The 22,833-nt window shown below is 45.3% G+C and overlaps 1 protein-coding gene across 2 annotated transcripts; it reads right to left on the reverse strand.

Annotated features, from left to right (window-relative positions):
- Positions 1-507: 507 nt before the first annotated feature.
- On the reverse strand, positions 508-21,424 carry MELTF (melanotransferrin). Of its 2 annotated transcripts, XM_075418028.1 has the most exons (16): positions 21,062-21,424; positions 18,372-18,526; positions 14,606-14,705; positions 12,994-13,176; positions 12,518-12,674; positions 11,592-11,659; positions 10,589-10,776; positions 10,223-10,403; positions 9,142-9,293; positions 8,625-8,721; positions 7,579-7,773; positions 5,795-5,951; positions 2,992-3,059; positions 2,703-2,890; positions 1,692-1,890; positions 508-668 (listed from the first exon to the last, which is right to left on the reverse strand). In XM_075418028.1, exons 1-16 carry the CDS (start codon positions 21,105-21,107, stop codon positions 601-603), a joined length of 2,202 nt encoding a protein of 733 aa, XP_075274143.1. In that variant the 5' UTR covers positions 21,108-21,424; the 3' UTR covers positions 508-600. The 2 variants fall into 2 exon arrangements, with proteins under 2 accessions (XP_075274143.1, XP_009943125.1); XM_009944823.2 differs by lacking the exon at positions 508-668 and having other exon boundaries at positions 681-1,890; positions 21,062-21,416.
- Between the last annotated feature and the right edge of the window lie 1,409 nt (positions 21,425-22,833).

A 22,833-nucleotide genomic window follows, 5' to 3' on the forward strand; every position in this document is an offset into this window, starting at 1 on the left:
GTGGAGACCTAGCTGTACGCTTATTTAAAGAAACCACTTCTGCTGCAAACGCGGCAGAAACGCACACACCAAACACACGTGGCATGTATCTAACACAGCAGCTACGTACTTCACAGGTGCTAAAATCCAGCACCGTGTGTTCAGAGGTGCACAGGCAGGTAGCCACAGCCAAGAGGCTTCAGCTGACCAGCCAGAGGTATCACGGATCCCCGGCCGACAGGAGCAGAGCTCAGACCCGAGGACTTCAGTCCTGCATAGCTGGGGGTGTGGGTGCTGCTGCATTGTGGCACTGCTTGCTACTGCTCTCGAATCTAAAATGACATAGCAGGAGGCTGTATTTTATCTCTTTCCCTCCTAAGCCCAGGTAACCTTGGAGCAAATTACATAGGTGAGAAAAGCTGGGAAGCGGGATAAGAGAAGTGAGGAATGAGTGTTAATTTCCCAGGAGAGTGACAAACTGTGTAGTTTAGCTATCAGGCCAAAGTCTGGATAAATTATAATTACTTCTCATGTTTATTTGTTAGTTTTCATTTATTTACATTGCTATTATCTAGCCTTACCCTTTTTTTTAATTATGTTGAATGTCTTTTCATCCCAGGATCATGAGGTGGTGGGTGTAGTCAGGACGCTGCCTGCCAGCAGCACAGCAACATTTGTTGTTATTGCAGCTATAGACAAAAATAAAAACCGAATGCTACAAGCCAGCAGATACAGAAGTGAACAACTTGTTTCACTAACAGCAAATACAAGTTTCATGCACAGGCACTCAGATAACCCCATGTAGAAGGTGGACGTCCACAAGTCTCTTGATGGAGATTGCATCAAATGAAAGATCACAGGGCAGATGACATCTCTGTCAAGCAGTGAGAGCACTGGTTGTGGAAAGTCAACAAGCTCAGCAGACGCACACCTTTGGCTTGGCTGTTTCCCCTGCCAACAAGCAGTCCCTCCACATCTCTCTGGCCACCTTTTTCATCCAGTGACTTTGCAGATTACCCCTACTTTCTTCTACCGGAAGGTGGAGGACCTTGCCTGTGGCAGAAGCTGTATTCTGGACTGCAGGTCGTCTCTCTGTCCACAGCCCGTCCCTCCTCTGTGCACTTACCTCTTCTGACAGCAGAGCTTAGGAGAAACTGTTGCCCCCAGCAAGGGTAGGGTGGGATAAGCAGGGATGTAGGAGTCTGAACGTTACCAGCCAGGAGGCCAGAGAGAATTCACTAGACAAGATTTTTGATACTGCCTTCCGAGATGGAGAAATTCTTCAACAGGTCAGAAAGCCAGTATCCATCTAAGAGCACCTGGGAATCCTCCAGCCCAGGGTGGTTCCACCTCAACAGCAATGGCAAAGATGCTCCAGTTTTGGACTGGACTTGTAAACCACGCTGACACTGTATTGCTGGCTTCTGCCCTGAATTCCACGCCCTCCACATGGACAGGGGCAGCTCCCAGCTCCAGCCCGCTCCCCCGAGGAGCAGGTGCTCTTAGCACTGGCCCTGTGAAGAGGCAGGAAGAGGCATCCCAATGTTAGCACAACATGTTATCACAACAGCAGCTCATCTGGAGAAAAGGTGGTAGGGCAGAGGTGGCCTGGACATTGCCACTTGGACCATGCTAGTCCAAGCCTTGTATCTGACATAAAATAAGAAGGGGAATGACAGCAGTCGTGAGCAGGTACTGTCTTATCGTACTGCCTGCCCCAGAGCACTGTGGTGTTTGCATCCCTTCAAGGGACTCAATGTAGTCACTGCCCAGCCATTCTGTGTATGTCCTCCTCTCTTCTACTGGCACGATCCCAACAGCAGAATCCTTAAAGATCAAGTTTTGTCCTTGAAAAGCTGAAGAATCAAACATTTTGAATCCATTTCCATTGCTGCTATTTCCAAAATAGACCTGAAAACAATTCAAAATTTTCAGTATTCTGCAAGATTAAATGCCACATTCCTCTTGTACAACATGAAAGACAACAGGAAGAGTTTTGTAGATTAGAAGTTCATACCCAATTGCAGAATCTCTCTTACATTTTTGCTTTTACACGCTCCAGTAGATTCGATACAGAATTCTGCCACTGGCAATTGTAAGAACAGCATTTGTGATTTTGGTTTTTTAGTTACTATCTGGAAAGAACTGTATTTTTAAAAAAAATCTTCTCTCTAAACATTGCTTGTGTAATACAGGGTTTGGCTGCACAGGAGTTACAGCAATGACTACAGCCCAGCATGGAGTATTGCTTTTAAACTAGTTAACCTCAGTATTGACAGGAACCTAGCTGTGGCAGCCACACATCATCTGCCTAAATGGTTTACCACATACGTGGCTGCAGTATAAATACACCCAGCAACGTTCTGTTGCATTCCTAGGAAAATTCCAGGATGGAAAGCGTTAGCATGTACTCTATTTCTTGTACACGTCAAAGTCGTGCAGTTTGGGAAAACACCTTAAGCTCCAGGAAAATTGTTACTGAAACCAGTGGCTAGGCAAAAAGTTGCAATCCCTCGTGCACCCGGGTGGTGTTACGAGGAGAATTACACGGGCTGTGTTTTACCTTCTCCATCCCACTCCCACCACAGGGCTCTGCACAGTGCACATGCCGCCAGTCCCAGGATGCAGGGGACATAATGTGGCAGTATGGTCCTGTTGTCTTTATCCTTGGTCTGTGTCAGACCAGACGTAACTCCCCCATAGCATAAATGGATCATTAATACCTGGGCCGTATCCAGTAGTCCATACAGAGCAAAAACGCTGGTGTCTGGTTGAACCATAATGGCCTGAGCTGGCACCCGAGCCAGGTGACACTCAGCAAACTGGGTGACTTCAGCACGGGCACCATTTGGACACAGTAACTGGAAATCACTGGACTTCAAGTTTTGGGCCCAGCTCTCAGTATTCTTACCTGAAAAAAGAAACTGTGTGTTGTCACTCATTGAATGCTTTAGAGAAAAAAAGTTCTATAAAAATTACTGAATCATAATAAAAAACCGTAAAACTAAGTACCGTCCGTGTTCTCAAACACTGTCGAGTGCTTCACAAAGGCCACATCCCCAGCGTCCTGTGCCAGGCACCTTTAGGAAACGAGAAATGAAAAACCAATTCAAAGCATCTTTATGTGAACCACATCATCTCCTCATAGCTGATCGGTTTAGAATTCCATTTTTCTTACATACATTCCTGCAAACGAACGCACTGGACCCGAAAGTAATCAGCAAAAACAGAGAAATGAAGCATCTTGAAAGGAGAGAAAACCAACACCTTTGCAAAGTATTAAAACATATTCTGAAGTAAGAATTTTAAGAGAGGAATACAGCAGAAAATTCTTATAAAAACAGTGTGAGAAACAACAGAAAAGGCCAATATTAGATGAGCAGAGAAGCAGAAGCTATGTGATACTCATGGCAGTATTCCCCATCTGCTAACAGCTCCTTTCACTCCTTTTTAAATCATGTACAAAATAAAGGTCATTAAGACTTTTTTGAATAAAATAATTTGAGTGGATAACCCAAGAGTTTATCAGATTGTGCATACGCACATGTGTGCACACTCACGCATATACTTTTTTTTCTCTTTTCTTTCCGAGTTAGAGTGACCTCGGTGCTCGCCCAGACACTGCTTTTACAGCCCTGGACACTGGAGATACCTGGTTAATCTGACTGCGGTTTTCAGTGGTGCTGTTCCAAAACTAAGTTCAGTTTCCGCCGATCTTCTAAAGCAGAAGCAGCCCAACATGACAAGGACACCCTAACATCTCTCCTGCGAGTGCGGTATCACTCACAGAGCGTGTCAGGGCGAAGGTGAGGACCCACACACCTTTGCCAGCATTTGCTGTTTCCCATGCTACGCTGTGGTGTTGTCTACCACATGACACAACAGGCACCACAGGCTGGCAGGGGGTTTCTGCTAGGCCTGAAATACGAAGTCAGCGGATAGAAGAAATGCACAGCACTCGCTTCAGACAGCAAGTAACACATCAGCAAAATCAACCTCAAATCAGTGAGCTGGCTGAGCCAGGAAAGAGATCTAATTCCCAGGTATTTTGGGGAGTGTGTGCTGGCAGAGGATCTGTGGGAAACAGAGTTCACTGGTGGCACCTTGCAGTTTATTCTACAAGTGTTTCCAGGAAGCATTTCCTAAACCAAGATCATTAAATCCACAAATCAAGAAGATGTAAAGCTGTAACTGAGCACAGTTTATGCAGTACAAAATGCAAGGGAAAATTATTATTGCTAACAGTTACCAAAAATACATCTATTTCACATGTACCTGGTTTAACACGCGCAGTTATAATCAAAGTTCTTATCACCACGTGGTGACACTGTCGTGCAGAGAACAGAGGACTTGTCAGGTGCTGTTCTGTGCATTCCCCATCAGAAAAGGCTGTTCCCAACAGATTTTGCAGTGCTCTGCACAGTTTAATTTGCCCCAGGCAGTGGGATACACACAAACTGAATGACCTCTCATACCTCTAGCCAGGCTAGTCTGAAGATATCCAGAGCTGAAGGAATGTGGAAATCTGAGGCTGAATTTTAAGCTCATGTCAGTCACCTTCCATAACTCGTTCTTCCTTCAGAGAGGATCACCCAAGCATCACAGCCAGACCCATCCCTACCTTGCAGAAGACTGCGACCCTCCATTTTTCACCCAAATTCTAACATTTTAAATACCTAAAACTTTCCACATCACTTGATGAACTAAACATCTTTATTAGTTTAAAAAAAAAAAAAAAAAGCAGCGATCTCCAGATAAAGTTTGGGCTGCATGGGCATTGTTATTAAACACACCACCTTAGAATAAGAGCAAGGCTCATACAGCCTGTAACAGCATTTGTTGCTCATTGATTTGGTGACTGGCAGCTAGCTCTGTTCATCTGTGAAGTACAGCAGAGGATCTGGAGTTAGCCTGCAAGGCATGCACCACAGCAGAGCAGCTGGACACAACTAAATAGATTTGCAAAAAGTAGTTATCTAAGCCTAGCACTTCCATATTTACCAGGCAGCTGCTGTTGAAGTCTCCTCCCCTGAAGGAAAAAAGACAGCTCACTGCCAGCTCTCTCTGTTACACACACCATTACCTTCAGAGGTGAAGGTCAGGAAAAGGAAGGGCTACTTCCATACCTAAGAGTTTCACAGTCTCTGGGTATGGCCTCATACGCAGATGTTCGCTGTTACATGAAATATTTATTCTATTTTATATTATTTTCCCCCTGTACCTTTAACACATTTTGTTTTAAAGAGGATTTGATATTTGAACATCGGCCATGGCTGTTTGTGCTGTTCAGAAACCCACCTTGGTGCACAGCCACCAATGAGCAAGGACAGTGAAGACCCACTCCCGGCTCCCCGTCACTAGCCTGCTGCTCTCAGCACGGCCTTACCGCAGCCAGACTCTGGCTACTATTTGCCTGCTTCCCTGCTAAAGCTCTTTATGGATGACCCGACCATTCAGCACGGCAGACTGCCCGTCACACTAGATGAACGCAGGACTGCAGACCGATGACAATCCACTTGGTCCTCACTAGGCGGGTGCCTATCGCTCTGTGTGCAGACTTCAGATTTGGCTCTTGGTCGTGCAGCTGGCTGCGGGCCAGGAAACTGGCAAAACACTGTGACATGATCTAACGTAACGCCTTACGGCACACCTGCGTTGCTGACGACATCTGGGGACACACGTCCCGCTTCCTTCACGGCACATGCCATCTCACTGTGGCAACAATAACCACGTTTTGCTGATTGGGATGGAAAGCGGTTCCTCCTTGCATTTTGACAAGCTGACAAACTAAACAACAACCAGATGTATTAATTACCTGAAGGCTCCACTGTAGCTGTAGTAACGTTCTTGGCTACTTGCACTGCATTTATTGTTTCCACTCTCATCTCCAATACACAGCTGACAGAGGTTTGATGGGTAATTGTCCTGCTTAGCTGCAGGCACGCAGCTGGCAGAGAAGAACTCACTCACAGCTGGGGAAAGAAAAACAAACCGATATGAGCGAAAAGTGTGAGCTCTTCACAAGAAAGGTAGTTCCACTGTCAAGGTGTTATAACCAGTGCATGTCTTAGCAGAACACAGGAATCATGAGTTACAGCTGCCTTACTGGAATTCACAAACTACAACTTTTAAAATATTTTCAAAGCACTACTTAGCTGATTATGTAATGAAACCAAATTGCTGCCTGGGAGATAGGAAACAGGCATGCAGATTTCAAATCTGTGGAGTCCTGTGGTCACAGATCCTTTGCTTGTCATGCTACATTGCTCCATTACTAAATACAGTTTGAAAAGAAATGCAATCAGATTCAGGACAGAGATACATAATTTACTGCAATGATATCCCAGGGCTGGAAGTACCTCCTAGGGGGGAGATGTCTGTACAGACAAGGGGAGTTTCTGTGACTATTATTCATATCTGACCCGGGTCAATATCCTCAAGCAAAACCTGAGACAGCCAGGTATGAAAGCAGGATTTTCAAGACCATATAATAATCTTAAAGTTGATTAAATACAAAAAGCAACAGACTCTTCAAATGCATTTCTGAAAACTGGAATAAACTTTGGCAGTTCCATACACTGGAGGCCACGGCTGCCACTAAGATGGATCTGGACAGGCCGGAGAAACAGGCTGACAGGAACCTCAAGGTTGAACAAAGGCGAATGCAGAATCCTGCTTTCAGGATGGAGTAAGATCACGAAAGCTAGGGACTGACAAGCTGAGAACTAGCTCTGTAAAAAAAAGGACCTGAGGATGCTGGTGGACAACAAGTTGATCAGGAGTCAGTAGTGTGCTTTTGTGCCAGCGAAGGCTAATGGCATCCTGGGCTGTGTTAGTGGAGCAGTCAGGGGCAGTGATGATCCTCCTCTGACATCTGTGCCAGGTTTTGAGCTCCCAGTGTTAGAAAGACATTGACATTCTAGAGCAGATACGGTGGAAGGAGAGTAGGATGCTCAGGGGGCTGCAGCACAGGACTCAGCACTTACCAGGCTGAGAGCTGTGTTTGGTCAGCCTGGAAATAAGACAACTAACAGTGCACTGCTGTCTTCATTTACACAGTGGGTTTTTCAAGAAGACACAGCCAGATCCTTCTCAGAGATGCAGAGCAAAAGGATGAGAAGCAACAGACCAAAGTTACAGGAACGAAACTTCTGATTAAATACAGGAAAAAAATTCTTTATACCAAGGATGGTCAAACACTGGGACAGGGGTCCAGAGAGGTTGTGTGTCATCTCCATCCTAGGAGTTACTCAGCCTGCCTGGACATGGCCCTGGGCAATCGGATCTAACTGGACCTGTGCTGAGCAGTTGGTTGGACTAGATGACCTCCAAAGATCCCTTCCAACCTACATTAGCCAATCATTTTGTGATAAAGGAAAGGAATACTTTTGTGTTAGATGTAACATTCTCAGCATGACACTCCCATTAATCTATTCTGCTGGCAAACTTAAAATTTCAAATTGTTACCTTAAAAACGCAACACCCCTTCACAAACAGGTAAGCTTAATATAGAGCTATGAAATATCAAAACTACGTCCCTAACGAAAGTTTATAATTAGACTGTTACTGGATTTTTGATATGTAGTACTGTTGTCTTACCTTGAGGAATATTACAGTCTCTGGTCTTAATAATGCCCCTCTTAATCAGCACACCAATGGGGATATTCCACCCAGCGTTCCTCCCCAGTCCTGTGTGGCAGGACTTCTTCCCTTTCAGGTCACTGATGGTGAATGCATTGGAGACATTTCGTTTCACTAATGCCACAGCATAGTATGCATTGCTGTTGTCGTCAGCTTGCAGAAACAAACAAAACACATCACAGCTTCCCTTAAGCATTCCCATTGCTTAATGATCATCTACAGATTGACTACACTTAGCTGGTGCCAGCTTCAGTTGCACCAACAAACAGCTAGTCAGGAACTACGAACGTACATGTAACTGCTCTTCACTTTACTACTTCCTAATGTTACGTTCGCTTCCAGGCTGCACACTGGTGCTGCTGTGCACCTGAGCTGACTAATCTGGAGACAAACATGAAAGTGCTCTTGTAAACACCAGCTCTTATAAAGACAGCCCCCTGAAAAATAACATTTATGTCAATAGTGACTTAGCAAACTGCCTAAGAAGTTATTTTTATGTGAAAACCTCAATCCTGTATTAAGATTTCCATGAGTTTTGCAGCATATTGAAATTCTGCCTTAGTGACACAGCGTCCACAAGCTCTCTTTTCATCGGGGACTCTGAAGCAGCCACACTGACAGGAAGAATTTATTTCTACTAGAATACACTGTGTAATTTCTGTATTTTCACTTCTGTTAAAAATATTTTGATTTTGTGAATACCAATTTTTTCCATTGTAAATATTTTTTTTTCAGAATTGAAGCAATAAAGAGGTACAAGACTCAGAACTGCCAAAGACTCAACCTACTCCTGCAGCAGGACAGATAGAAGTTGCCACAAACTCACTGTAGGAACCCATCCCGTACTTGTTTCCTCCTCTATCCATGGTGCGAGGATAGTAATTCTCATTTCCTTTGAAAACAGCTTTCCCAGCAGGGCTAGGCAATAGAGGCTGTGCTTTTAGAGCTGTTTTCAAACAACCTGGAAAAATTAGGTCTATATTTACGTTTCCTGACCTTCTTACCAGAGTAACTTTCTCCAGCAGCTGGTACAAGGCCATATGTCTTCCCAGCTGTGTAAATATCAGCTCCACCCAGAACTACAGCATCGCTTTCCTTTTTCTGAAAAATAACATAAATTTCAGTATTTCCGTGAAAAAACAGCAGATACCTTCCTTTCCACAATGATGGCACCTCTAGCATCACACCTCTTGCATCTCAAAGGGCAAGTCCAACAGCAAAAGAGCAACAAGCTGCTAAAGTAAACCCCCTAAACCCACATAAAGCATCATCAGTGAAATGGGGACAGGAGATGTCACACATACAGGCTTCAGCTAGATGGGCAACAATGTCCTCATCACAACCGAAGATCATCAGGGTTCAGGCCCGTTCAGGCCCATCCATACCATGTGAGCTACAGATCACCTCCTTGAAATCCAGTATTCCTACTGGTCGCCTAAGTGTGCCTCTCTGATCCTACCTACCCAGCAGAGAGCAGCTTGTGTTAATTTAGTTTATTGCAGGAGGATTGTAGCAGCCTACCTGGATCAGCTCCATGCACTGTTCCTTCGTCTTGGCTGAAATACACTGAATTGCTGGTTTCAGATTCCTTTTCTTAAAGGCAACAGCCATTTCACCACACTTCCAAACCTCCTCAGTGGAAACAACACACCAGTTCAGGCTTTCTGGCAACGCTGCACCAAATTGGAAAGCAAATAGCACCATTCACTTTCTTTGTAACAGACAAGGAGGGGTATGCACTGCCCACTGTCACATATGTACCATACATGTTCTTAAAAATGTTTACTTCTGTGTCTCTCTCCATCTCAGACTTATACCTGATGAGGAACCACAGAGCTCTCCAGATTAGTGGCGTGTCCACAGTGCAAACCTCTCCATAGCAAAGGAACAAGAGCTCCTACGATCGCTGACCATAAAGTGCAGCCATAACGCCTCAGGTGAGCGCAGGAAAAACCCACCCTGAGCACAGGCTTCCTCACACCTGACAGCCACCGAGAAACACCCGCAAGACTGGGAGGCGGGGGGCTTTGCCACAGCGCAGAGCACGCCTGGGAGGCTCGGTTGTCATGATTATTAAGGTTCTTAAGGAAGGGATTCTTACAACCTGTGTTTCTGACTTTGCCAGAATACACATCAAGTAACTTCTACATTCTTCCGTTAGTGTAAAAGACTGTAACACTTCAGTAAAGAGCAGCTGAGGGTTTCTTCAGCTTCTGGAAGAAATTCTCTGCTAGGAACCCATTCATCCACTCTGTCGAGACTACCTGAGGATTTACACAGCAACACATCACTCGTTAGCAGGTAAAAAATGGAGTACCAGGTAGCACTAGCAGCTTAACCAGATTAATGTCCCTCATACACCAGAAACGGTAGAAAATGCCTGCATCTTATAACACAATGCGGTCCAGTTTGCACAGGAAAGTATTCTGCAATGTGATGCTGTTTCCAGGTCAAAAAGTGACCTTTCTCCATGCTCAAAGATTAAACTGGCATCTTGCCATAGCCCTCCAAGAGTCAGAAGAAAATAACGCAGAATAAAGAGGGCCTCTGTTACCGGCTATCTTTGTTCTTGGTCATGAACAGGAATCTAAAGACAACTTACTGTTGGGGTCGCAGCTGAGAGCTTGCATGGCATGAAGGTACTCATCACCCAGCCATGCCTGGTAACTCTGAGCTGTGATTGCAACGAGCTCTGTGGTGGAGTCTCTGAACAGAAGATTCTGGGCACCATAGGCCGTGGAGTCAAACATCTGAAACTTGGTGTCTGCCCCATTAAATCTTTGCTGTAAAGTACCAGAAAGTAAAAAAAGCAGCTGTCACACATCCGTCTGCCTGGGATCTGTGACATCCCACATCCCTGCAAACCCCTGAGAGCTGAAGGTGCCCAGATAGCCCGTCTTCAATTCAGCTCGACGGGTGGGGGAACCCCTCTAAAATGCAATGCACTGATAAAAAAATGGTGTCCTACTTGTCCCTGGTTCAGGAGCCGGAAGACAACCGTCCCATCTGTGTCAGGCCGCACAACCACGGCACGAGCTGGGACTCGGGCCAGGTGGCAGGTTCTCCACTCTGTCACATCAGCTGTGTTGCCGTTGCGGCACAGAAGCTGGAAGTCTTGGGAGCGAAGCCGCTGGGCCCATGAAGAAAGACTTCTTCCTGAAATCAGACAGAACGTGCTTGTGGAACAGACATAGAATCATAGAATGGCCTGGGTTGGAAGGGACTTTTAAAGGCCATCAGACCTCAGGTGGGGCTGATGCTTCTCGCTCCATGTCTGCTCCAAGCATCACGTGCATGTGTGGAGCAGAACACGCATCTCCTGAGCGTCTTGGAACTATTCCTGATGGCACAGTGTATTCGTGCATCTACGTGGTCCTTTAGTCGTGTATCTCTGATAAGGCAATGAACAGCTTAACACCTGTGAGACTGCACTGGACTGTACTGGGGTCTGCAGCAGTACCAAGAGCACCCCTACGTCTAGGATCACATGCAACATTTTTTGGTTTTTGCCCTATAAATGACGGTCAGACAGGCTCATGACATTAAAGTAATGTTATGCTCAAGGCAGACTCCACAAAGTGCCAGACAGGGCAGGCCACGGCTGGTTAACTTACTGTTAGTTTCTGCTGAAATCCCTGGGTTGGCAGGAGCAATGTGACAGCCCAGGTCTGTATAAAACTAAGAGTTTAGAGCTATTTAAGCTCTCTCTCCAGAAGAAGCTTAAGATTCCACCTCTAACCCTTACTGAAACTATCAAGCATTTAAAAAAAAAAAAAAAAAAAGGATCACATGGTGATCTCTCCTCTGTCTCCTGGTGCACACAGCTCTGGGTACATCTGTTTTTACTAGTAGAGCATTTTTTTCCGATTCCTCAATTCAAAATAAATCAAACATTTGACATTATACTGTCATTACAGACACCGTACTTTAGGCCTTGCAGCCACTACTCCACAAGCTTCTGGATTACTCACCATCTGTATTTTCAGGCACCGTACTGTGCTTCACAAAAGCGACTTCTCCAGCACCTTCAGCCAAACACCTAATAAACACAAACCCAACCACAAAGACGCATCAACAAAGCGCAGCTCCCATGCTCCGGACACCACCGGCTGACAGCCAGAGGGCTGCAGGCTACGTGTCGTCAGCTGCCGACATGGACCTATTTCCTTGTGCCGGGAGTTTGCTCAAGGCAGAGACTAGTGGCTGTTAAAGCATGAAGTAAACGATCACCGTCATTTGGGGAACATGGACAACATGTTCAGTGCTGCCTGGGACAAACACCATGAGCTTCCTTGTCCAGGGGAGTTCTCTGTCTAAGGCAGTCACAATCCTTTGGGGAATACGCAGAGAGGAGCAAGTGTTTCACACGAGCAAATTCCGCCCTTGCTCGGTCAATGCTGTTACTCAGGGACTGGGAGCTGCAACACAGCAGCAGTCAGGAAGAAGGAAAATAAGGGAAAGATCGGTGTGCAAAAATGGAGGGCAGAGCAACCTGGTAATTCAGTGCAGCTGAGATGGGATGACTGAAATAGCCGAGTAGGGTGGCAGTTCGGCTCTCAGACTCCAAGGGTCACCAGGTTTTACTGGGAAAGATACAGCCTGCTGAAACAAACACTCAGACTTGTGTCAATGGCAAATGGGACTTCCCTGACCAGTATGAGTGCTAAATATCCATTTGGTTTTAATACTCAGGTATTAATACCTGAAATAGTGGGTTTTGAATTACTTTTGTTCAGTCTCTAGCTTTAAAGCATGGTTGTACTACCACCACAGCAGATTTTCTAACAACATCAACTGGAATGTTCTCTGGCTTCAATCTCCTGTCAGTGAGGCCTAGACACGATGGCTATGGACGGAGCACAATGATAGAAAAAATTGACAGAGCCATGATTTTTACCTGAAAGCCCCACTGTAGTCATAGTATTGCTCTTGAGAATTTCGTTCGCATTTGTTCTGCCCAGCGGAATCTCCTTTGCAGAGCTGACAGAGGGATTTGGGATAGTTTACGCCATTTGCTCCAGGAACACAGCTTGCATTGAAATAGTCACTTACAGCTAAATGTGAAATTAGAACGAGAAATTTTGAGCAATGAATAAACAAGACCCTACAGTCTCATTTTAACACATCTACACAGTGCATCTCTAAAAGCATTTAGAAGGGGTAAGTCCTTTTGTTCTTAAAAGATGGTTTCCAGGTTATAAAAAAATAAACCTGCAGTCTTCATCAGACCTAGGTCTATTCCACTTTAGAAGCAGCATCATAGCCAAGGAACAGACCAGCAGCTAGAACCACATATTTTCGTCCAGGCAGAGGGTCCCAAGACCATACGGAAAGGCACTGCTGGAGAACAGATCTTTGCCCTGTTGCTCTCACCTTTCGGAAGGTCGCACCCCATCGCTGCCAGGCGCCCGCTGTCCATCAGATAACCCACGGGCACATCCCAGCCTGCCGTTCTGTTGATGCCTGTGTGACATGAACTGACACCCTTCAAACTGTTGATGGTGATGTTGGAGCTCTTCCTTACCACGGCCACGGCATAATAGGAAGTTCCAATCTCTGCAGTGCAGGAAGAGAGAGAAGCATGCAAAGCAGCCTCGTAGCAGCAACATTACAGTGAGATACACTGATTTGTGGCCTCTTGTGGCTCCCCTACCCATAGGCAAGTCATGCTGTCCACACCGCTGATGGGAGCCTGCTGACCATGAGTGAATGTCCTCCATCATCTTTCCAGTGTGAAATGTCTTAGCTAAAGGCCACAGTCAATCTGCGCTAACTTTGAAAGTCGCTCTGCTTTGAAGGGGAGGTGGGATGAACGACATCCAGAGGTTCCTTCCAAGAAGAAGTTTTCTATGATTCTAAATAAATTTGGATTGAATTGAAACTAATATAATTAATAGTAAAAAAAAATTATTCCACAGTTGTCTACTAATTTGATCTTGATTTTGACACAGTGTAGCAAGTTGATGTCACTGGAGCATCACAGCTGATTTCATTCTCTTTGTTATACAGTTTGATATAACTCAGCATTAAGCATTTAGGGTCTGAAGTGACCATAAGGTCATTCAATCTGACTTTATTTAGATCAAACATCATTACATTTCATTCACTTTTCTCCAATTTGAGCTCACAGCCTGACTAATGGAGATTGCCAGGCTCTGGATCATGAGGCCCATTTGGCTTTGAGCACTGAAGCAGAGTTTCCTCACCCGGGTGATGATGTGGTTAACAGCCAGGGCCGGGGGCTGCTGCAGGTGATCCAAGTCCCTGTGGACTGAGCCCAGCCAGCACTCCGCGGATCACACTAAGACGCAGCTGCAAACGAAATCCATCTCCGCCTCGCAACAGAGTGGTGGGACACCACTGCCTGCAGACTGCTTCCAGAGCTGTTCCTGCCCTTGGGTCTCGGGAGGTCATGGGGGGCATCCTCCAGCTCTGAACTATACAAGCACGTTGATACTGAGCCCTTAGTCAGGATGACAAGTCACCACTGAACTATTGTCTCTGTCTTGAAAGGAACTCAGAGCTTAAGGACACCCAGATAAGAGGCAGAATCTATCACTTCCTCTATTCCAGCTGGTAATCATATACACTATTAAAAATAAAATGTAATGATTCTAGTTTATGGGATTCAGAGGTAAACCTAATAACAACTTATGCTTTGCAATGCATTAATTTATCTACAAAGCATGCAACAGAGAACACAGTAAGCAGCAAGATAGTAAAAAAAAACAAAACCCAACCCCCAACCCTATTACGGGAACGGCTATTTTGACCTCACTGTTTCAGGACAGTCTCTGCCACAGCCCTGCGTCTCCTGTTTCCCCGACACATTCTGTTGCGGGCAGGAGCATCGAAGAGGGAACCTGACCACTACCTACTGTTTAGAGTCTTCAAGATGAGGACCCAGAAATAAAATGGAAACAGTAAAAATGCATAAGAAAAAGCTCATATTAAGTAATCTGAAAGTTATTTAGTCAGAACATACCTTGATCATATACTTCCCCAACCACAGGTTTCAGACCATGCTCCTTTCCAGCCTGGTAAATCAAGCGGCCACTCAGTGTCACTGCATCTGCCAAGCCATCCTGTGCAGACACCAGGGCAGAATACGTGCTGAAGCTTCATTATCAGTATTTCTCAAGAGCCAGAGGCAGAGTACCCATGAATGTAAGAGAAGAGGCCCCTTAATCTGCATTTGTGCATTCTCTTTTCTCCAAAAAGTTCTTTTAAGGGCAATCAAATTTCTGAAGAACAATCAGCATGACAGATTTTAGACCTTCAAAACCACTCTCCTTCAGAAATAATGCAGAAACCAGCCCTGGACCATGATGGCTTCCCTAGTCTTCACAGTCCAAAGGAATCTTAGAAATCGATCCTGCAGCTTTGTGATGAACCTTAAGCCCAACAATTTGGAGTTAGTGCCCCAAAGCCTGAAGATTTAAATGAAGTAAATATACTTTTGAGGTCAAAAAGCAACCTTGAAGCATGCTGGCTTGTGCCTCAGTAGACAAACAGCCACATGTTTGGGGAGAGGGGGAGGATGGCACTGCATTACAGAGGAGGAGGAAAGCATCTACAAAGACTGTCCAACGTGGGGGAATACGAATCCGGGGCATCCACTGCTGGGAAGGTGTCCAACACCACTGTATCTTTTCAGCTGACTGTAACGCCAAGCTGGCTGGAATCCTGCTGCAGGCGCAGGGCTGCTCTGGGCAGCACGGGACGGGGCCTCCCACAGCAGCGAGGGCTAGAGAGCCGCGGCATGCACCTCTGCGCAGCCGAGCCTGGCATGCTCTGTGCCCTGGACCTAGGGGAAGCCAGGAGAGGGCATCTCGCACAGAGACAAGATACTGCCCAGAAAATAATCAGCAGCTTGACGTTTTGTGTTTATAAGCTGATTCCAAGCTCCTTACCAGTTTGGTTAACCTCTAGTTCGGCACTGCAGGGGGTAATTTAGTTTACCCATCCCTCGGCAGTTTGCTGAGCACTGGTTAGGGTAGAGCTAGGACTTTGCTGCCTAGTATACCACAGCAACTTCCCAAAGGCTAAGCCACATAAAAAGCTTGAAAATTTTTTAAGGGATAATGTGAGAGCACAGATAATACATGGATGTGGACACTTAAATCAGATTTGAAGTTGCCATGTAATTTGAAATATTTTACTTATTTGGATCAAAGGAGAAAGAAGATTATACTCATTAATTAGCCAAAACAATAGATGTCCTGAGAGTTGCTTCTCATGAATGAGAGCTGAACAAAGCTCCAAGGGTTCCTGGAGAGGAGTTGAGGTTGGGAGATATCTGCACCTTACAGAACAGACACAATCTTTCTGGAATAACCAGATCCAATATCGAACCGGCGAGAGTCAGAGCACAGCACAACAGTTTAGGAATCAAATATGGCTGGTTGCTTAGAAGGGACACCCGGCAGTGAGAGGAAGAAGAGGAGGTGGGAGTTAGAAGGACCATACCCTCATGGAGAATAAAATGAGGCTCTGGAATTGGTGGTGGGCAGGAAATGGAGCAGATGAAATGTGAAGGGCTGGCCACAGAAGACAAGGACTGTATTACATGGACACATTTCCATGTGAGAGAGCACTTTTCTGATTGGAAAGCTGAGCCTTTGAGCTCTGTTTAGCAGAAGAGCCTCCTATCAATAGCTTGTGCATAAATAACAGTGTATAAATAACAGAACAAGACAGGAAAGAAATGCCTATTGTTGTATTTAACTTGGTTTACAGGCTACAGACCTCTCCTGTAAATGCCTACAATCACTGCTGAGGTGGCGTATCATCAGTACCGTGGGCATTTTATTTTTTTTGTAGTAAGCATTTCCCAATACATTTATCAAAAGCACGGGATTATTCCAGATATCAGTTTTTGATAAGTATATGTGCAATGGTAATACCCTGTTAATTATTTTCAGAGAGACTTCATTTCTGTCTGTCACAACATTTGAGAATTACCTACAGAACTGTTTAAAGACCTGCTGAAGAATAGCTCTGGTCACATTAAATATTGTCAGGTTCCCTAGTTTAATATTTAGACATTTCTCAATTTTTAAGCACCTTCAAAGAAAAGGGGTTTTTACTTTATCCATGTGCTAACACATTCACAGGACAAAGTCCAAATTATTTAGAGTTATAAATCAGCATATCTCTGCCTCTTCAGCCATTACGTCCTGCTCCCTTCTGGGCCTCAAAGAGCAGAGTTCAGTGTGGATGCAGATGGAGGGGTTCCACGCAGTCCTTCACAGAGTAGGCCAGCTTAACCATTTAGCAGATTACTAGCACAAGAAAACAGAGGTCTCAAGGACAAAGCCTTGTCTGAAGCCTTAGAGTGAAGACTGATTTTGTCAGAAAACTACTTACTCCTGCTACTCACCTGCAGGTCTCTGAGCTCAGCTCACCAAGTTTTAGAGGAATCCAAGGTTTTAGATGGCTGCCTGCTGCTGCAATGGCTTACAAATGCAGTTCTGCGTGCACTGTATTTCAGAAGCAGACACTCCTCAGCCCTTTTAATAACCTGCTTCACAGAGTCTAACAGGTCCCTCTGTGGAGTGCAGCAATCAGCCAAGTGGTTGTAGAAAGATCTGACATTAGAAAGTATTTTTGGTCTAATCCCGAGGTAGGATCCACATAGGTACTGATATCTGCTCTTAACATTCTTCAATACAGTCTTAATTCCCTCACTCAAGAACAGTATTTATCAAGAGGCAATGTGGTAGTTTTAGTTGTCAGACAACCCTTCTGCTTCTGTTGACAAAAAATTAAAAGATACCAGTCTCTGAAATTTGTTCCTTTCTTTTCTGGCCGCCACACAAACACCTGCCTCATCTCCCTTCAAACTACTCTGCTGGGCCTCGTTTCCTGGCTCCAAACCTCTCATCCTTGACAGGCTGCATCTCCTCCACAAAACCTGGACTTTTGGGCATGTCTACACAGGATACATAAATAATATTATTTATTAACACAGCCAGCCAGCCTCCCTCCCCCCACCCTCTGCCAGTGAAGCTGACCATGGTTACCTGCCTCCAGATTTCCTCCAGTATCCACTTGTTGCCTCCCACTCCCTCCTAAGGAGGGAATTATTTTCCATGCACCACTTTGCAAAGCCGCATGTTTACAGTCTTTAAAACCTTCCCCAGAGCCATGTTCCTTCTGGAAACTGAGCACTCTCTGGGCAGCTGAATTAATGCAGCTGGGTTTGCATGCCCTTTGCTCACCCTGCTTGCTGCTTGGTCTCTCTCGTACTCTGGTATTGGGAGATCTGATTTGGCTTTACACTCATCTCATCTGTGTATACAGCAATTTCCATGACAGGACCCTGAAATGGGAGTTTGATCCAGTTTATCAAAACACAATCTACTTACAGGCTCAGCAGCACAGCTTTAACTGCTGTCTGCATCTTACAGCTCCATCCTTTCTTAAATATCTGCCAAATAAATCTGACACAATTCCCAAATCAAAGATTAGCGCTTGGGAGGAAACATTTAAGGCCTTTGCTGTGTTCCTAATGACTGGCCATATGTGGCTAGCCAAATGCATGACACAGGGTCATTCTGACATTCAGGTTCATGTGTATACCTTTGCATCTTTTCTAAAGAATATCTGCTTTGATTTTTCAGACATGAATGCCAGGAAGCATATGGTCGGTTGCCTGCATCATCAGACACCACAGAGCTGTGTACATCACCACTGTACAATTATTAGGCCCCTGGGGAAATTAAATCAATGACACTGCTGTCACTCACCTTGATCATCTGAGTACAGTTCGCAGCTGACCCCCCCTCTGCACACTCCAGAGAGGGAAGGATGCCAGCTCCACCAAAGGCCTGACTCATGTCATTGCACTTGGAATGCTCTTGCTCAGAGACTGTGCACCACCGGATACGTTCCAGACCGAGAGCTGCAAACACAACACCAACAGCAAACATTATAAAACACACCAGTGCCTTTGTAACAGAGCTTACCATTTAACGCCCCTGAAGAGCCAACCTTTCACACCGCTCCTCCTCCCAAAACCGAAAGAAATCAGGGCTCTTTCAACAGCGAGTCTTCAGAGACGGTTCCCAGTTTCACGCAGATTAACACGAATATGGAAGTTCTTTTGCACTGGAAAGAGCATAGGCTCAGACTCAGGTACTGCAACCCCACGGCATTTGTTTCTGACATAAGAAATACAGGTACCATGGAATAGGCCAGGGCGTCCAGACTGTTATTAAAACCTTCCAGAATACATCATCTTTTCTTAAGTCAAAAGTGTTTAAAATGATTATTTTAAATGATATGCTACAAAATCAGAGAGACTGTCCAAAGACAACTCTGTCTCGAGCACTGCTAGTCAGTACCTGGAGTCCTGCCCCAGCCCTTTTTGGTCTGAATAAAAAAGCACTCTTAGATGCTCAACAGCCTTGCCACTAAGCTTATTACGAAAACCAGAAAAGTAAACTTGTCCCTTCAAAACGCTCTTTCATAAGAGGCCATTTCCACAGTCACAAAAATGGAGGGCGGTTCCATGAACGAAAAGACTCAAGTTTAGTGGTGGAGATTCCATGAGTCAGTGAAGAAAGGTGTCTTTCAGCAGGCTCCAACGTCACCCTTTAAGCCTCACCGCTACAAACACTTTGTTGCTTTGTAAGGATATGTCATCATGTGCAAACAGGGCAGCTGTACATAAAATGCACATGCGAGTATGATGTATGCTGATAAACAGGCACAGACCATTTTTGTAAGCAGGGGGCACCACATTCCATTGCTTTACTGCAATTTTGATCTTTAAGTTGGAGTCTACTGTAAGTTATTTGTCATGTGGTTTTCTGAAAACTCTAACTGGCCCTCTGCTTCCCCACCACTGTCATGCAGTTGAGATACGTCTAACTTTGCAATTTAAAATCACTCCGCCAGTGCTCAACAGCAGCCATACACACACTGCACAGACCACTGATGCCATAAAGCTTGTTTTGCACCCAGTAATGAAACAGAGGGTTTGGCTGGCTGTTCCACAGCAGCTCAGAGCCAACTCTGCTGCTGTCAACAACCACCAAGTCAGGCTTGGAAAGCTCAGAGGAAGTTTTCACAGCAGCATGTGCCAGGAGAGGCAGAAACAACCGCCCACCTCCGAGCTGCAGGAATCCTGAGAACCAAGATGAGTAGGAGAAAGGCACAACAGGGTCGCGGTAAAAGGGCACCTCATGGAAACATCTACCTCATCTACCTGGGTGAAATTTTCACCAGTCATTTCTTGGAGCAGGAGGAAGCACCTAGGTTTTCACTCATAAAGCTGTTTGGGTTTTTATTCTCCTGAACACAAGCAAATGGAGATTAAATTGGGGTCTCAGCACCCCAGTATCTATGGCTAAGTGCCATTCTTTAGCCTCAGCATTCTGGGTTTAGATATGAACACACAGGGGATAATGCATGAATTGTTGAAGAGATCATTAGCCATATACACCTGAAACACCAAAGAAAGCTCATTTGGCTCTGTATCTCAGCCAAAACAGTGCAACTGCATGAATCTCTTGCTTTTTTCCTCACTCCTCTAAAAGAAGTAATTTGTCCCCTTCAAAACCACTGAACTTTGTAGTTACAGGAAAGCCAGATCCTGGGCTATTTCCTGCTACTTTCTTCACAAGTTGACCCACGTGAAGTGGGCTTGAGAACAGACAAGGTTTGCAGTTAGCCTTTCTTCCCACTGCCAAACAGGAACATCTTCAAACAGTACGTCAGTCTCTGAACCCAAGTTTATTCACAATTTTGGCCCTTCTGTATATCTGTAGATAGACATAAAGCATGAAATGGCAGGAGGCTCAAGGTCCTAAACACACATATAACTTTTGGCAAACACCCAATTAACTCCTTTGCTGAAAGTAACAGTACTACATTGTGTAACATCTCACCAAATGGCTATTAATACACTATCAAGTGGTTTCAACAGAAATAATGTAAACCACCCCCCCCCCCCCAAAAAAAAAAAAACCAAACCCAAATCAACCCAAAACTACCATCATTTCTTTTTTAAGCACTGCAGAGTGCTTCAGAAACAGCACCTACACCTCTGGAGAAATTAAAAGCATTCACCATTAGAACCTGGAAGTGACAGGAGAAAGCCAACAGGTTGCACAGAAAACAGTAAGTGGAATAAGGCAATTATTTCTATTTTTACAAAATAGGTATCATAGAACTGTTCACACTTGTGAGGACAGACACCACGGAACCAAAAGTAGATTCAGTGCTGAGGAAATACATTTGACACCAGTAAGTGAAGACACATACATGGTAATCAATACAGCTTTTTCTACTCCTTTTCTATTTTTTCTAATCTTTCTTTCTATTCCTTTTCCTGCCCACATGAGACTGGTTCTGAAATGGTTCTAGTTCCCCTCTGCTCTCTCACAACCCCAAAGACACCGTGCCACAGAAAAAGTTTCTGGAAAGCACTTACCAGCACGAAAGAAGAGAAGACAGAAGACACTTCTGGAGCTCTTCATGGTGAAAAGTTTGGGATTTGTGTTTTTTCCAGCCTTCAGAACCCCCAGGGATCAAGGCTTCTGTGAGCGTGCTCCCCAGCCTGCTCCTTGGTGAAAATCAGCAGCATTCAGTTGCATGTGCACTTTGTTCAACAATTTCTCTTGCTTACCTTGGCACAGGTCACCTCACAATGACTACAGGGGAAAGAGCCTCCCTCTCTTCGCACCGCCTCTACACTTGCAAAAGAACTCGGGCTAGGAAATTGCAAAATATCTGTGGCACCACGGAGGCCGTCCCGGCTTTAGCACCACCCACGGACCCAGACAAACGGCTCCGCACCCACTCACAGCCGCACGGCAGGGCCAGGTGAAGAAATGCTCATCTGAAGCGCGAGTTCTGCGTGCTCCCGTGTGCTGGGGCTCAGGAAGCAACAGCAGCTTCAGGCTGAGCACTTGATTTGACAGAGCTGATGGTCGTTTCTGCCACATCCTCAGCATTGTCATGAATCCTGTAAAGCCCTGACCAGAAACCCAGGCTTTTGCAACGGTGAAGCCTGTACACTCTGCAGGTGGCACAGTGTGTGCTAAGTGCACATCTGGAATTTAACAGCAAGTGCTATGACATAGCTGTCGTAGTTTGATTTTTTTAAGGTTTTAGAGCAGGCCCAGGAAGGCTTCTCTCTCCCAGAAACAGTAAAAACCCTGCTGACAATAGCTCTGTTACAAGCTGTTGGGACGTTTAGAGTAGTTTCCACAGAGCACCTTATTTGTATCCTGCCCTTCTCTTCATTTCGCATTAGTCAATGAACTGCAGCTGTCTGTAACACTTCCTTCAGATCAAAGCCATTTAATGCTGCTTTGCTCTGCTGTCTGCCTTCTCAGCTCAGCATCCAGCTACTAGAACAGGAACAGCTGTGTACCTAGCACTATAGAATGGTTTGGGTTGGACGGGACCTTACCGATCATCTCATTCCAACGCCCCCCGCGCCATGGGCAGGGACACCTTCCACCAGCCCAGGTTGCTCAAAGCCCCAACCAACCTGGCCTTAAACACCACGAATCCCCAGACCTCCTTCTTAAACCAAACCTTATGGCTGAACTCACTCTTGGCTGCCCAGACCATCTGGAATTAGTTGCCCTTTTGTTGGCTAAATGCTAAAGAATAACCTGTCACCACTGGAGTCCTTCCACATTTCTGGAAGGATCCACTATTCGGACCCCTCCTGTGCCCTTCCCCCTGGACAGATCAACCTCTCAAGCCTTCTGATGCTTGCAGCAAGGCTTACACACACGTACAGACGACAAGACTGAGGCACAGTCCTAGCACCAGTTGCTTAAGACTGAAAGGGCAAGACAAGTAAGAAATGAACTGGTACCAGGCCTCTCCCGTGGTTCTTCAGATCCTCTGTGGGAAAGGTTCAGAAGGCAGACGAGCAGTCTTTTCATACAGGAGGCCTGTTCTGAATGCAACCCCCTCTAAACCATCACACAAGCACAGTCTGTGGTAATTTACCTCATTTTCCTATTTTATTCATAACACTATGAATATCTATGCTCTAAGGAGATGTTAAAGTTCTTAAACTAATTTTCAGCACAATTTAGCAAAAATGCCTGCAAAGAAAATAATCAATATAACTTAAAACAATAATAGAGAGCAGCAAATACTTCATCGAGCATGCTTCTGTACAGCAGTTACAAACAGCTGGGTTAGCAGGCAGGGAACACAACCCGTGGTACCTTCACTGGG

This window comes from Opisthocomus hoazin, chromosome 4 (assembly GCF_030867145.1).
Source record: "Opisthocomus hoazin isolate bOpiHoa1 chromosome 4, bOpiHoa1.hap1, whole genome shotgun sequence".
Taxonomy (NCBI): Eukaryota; Metazoa; Chordata; class Aves; order Opisthocomiformes; family Opisthocomidae; genus Opisthocomus; species Opisthocomus hoazin.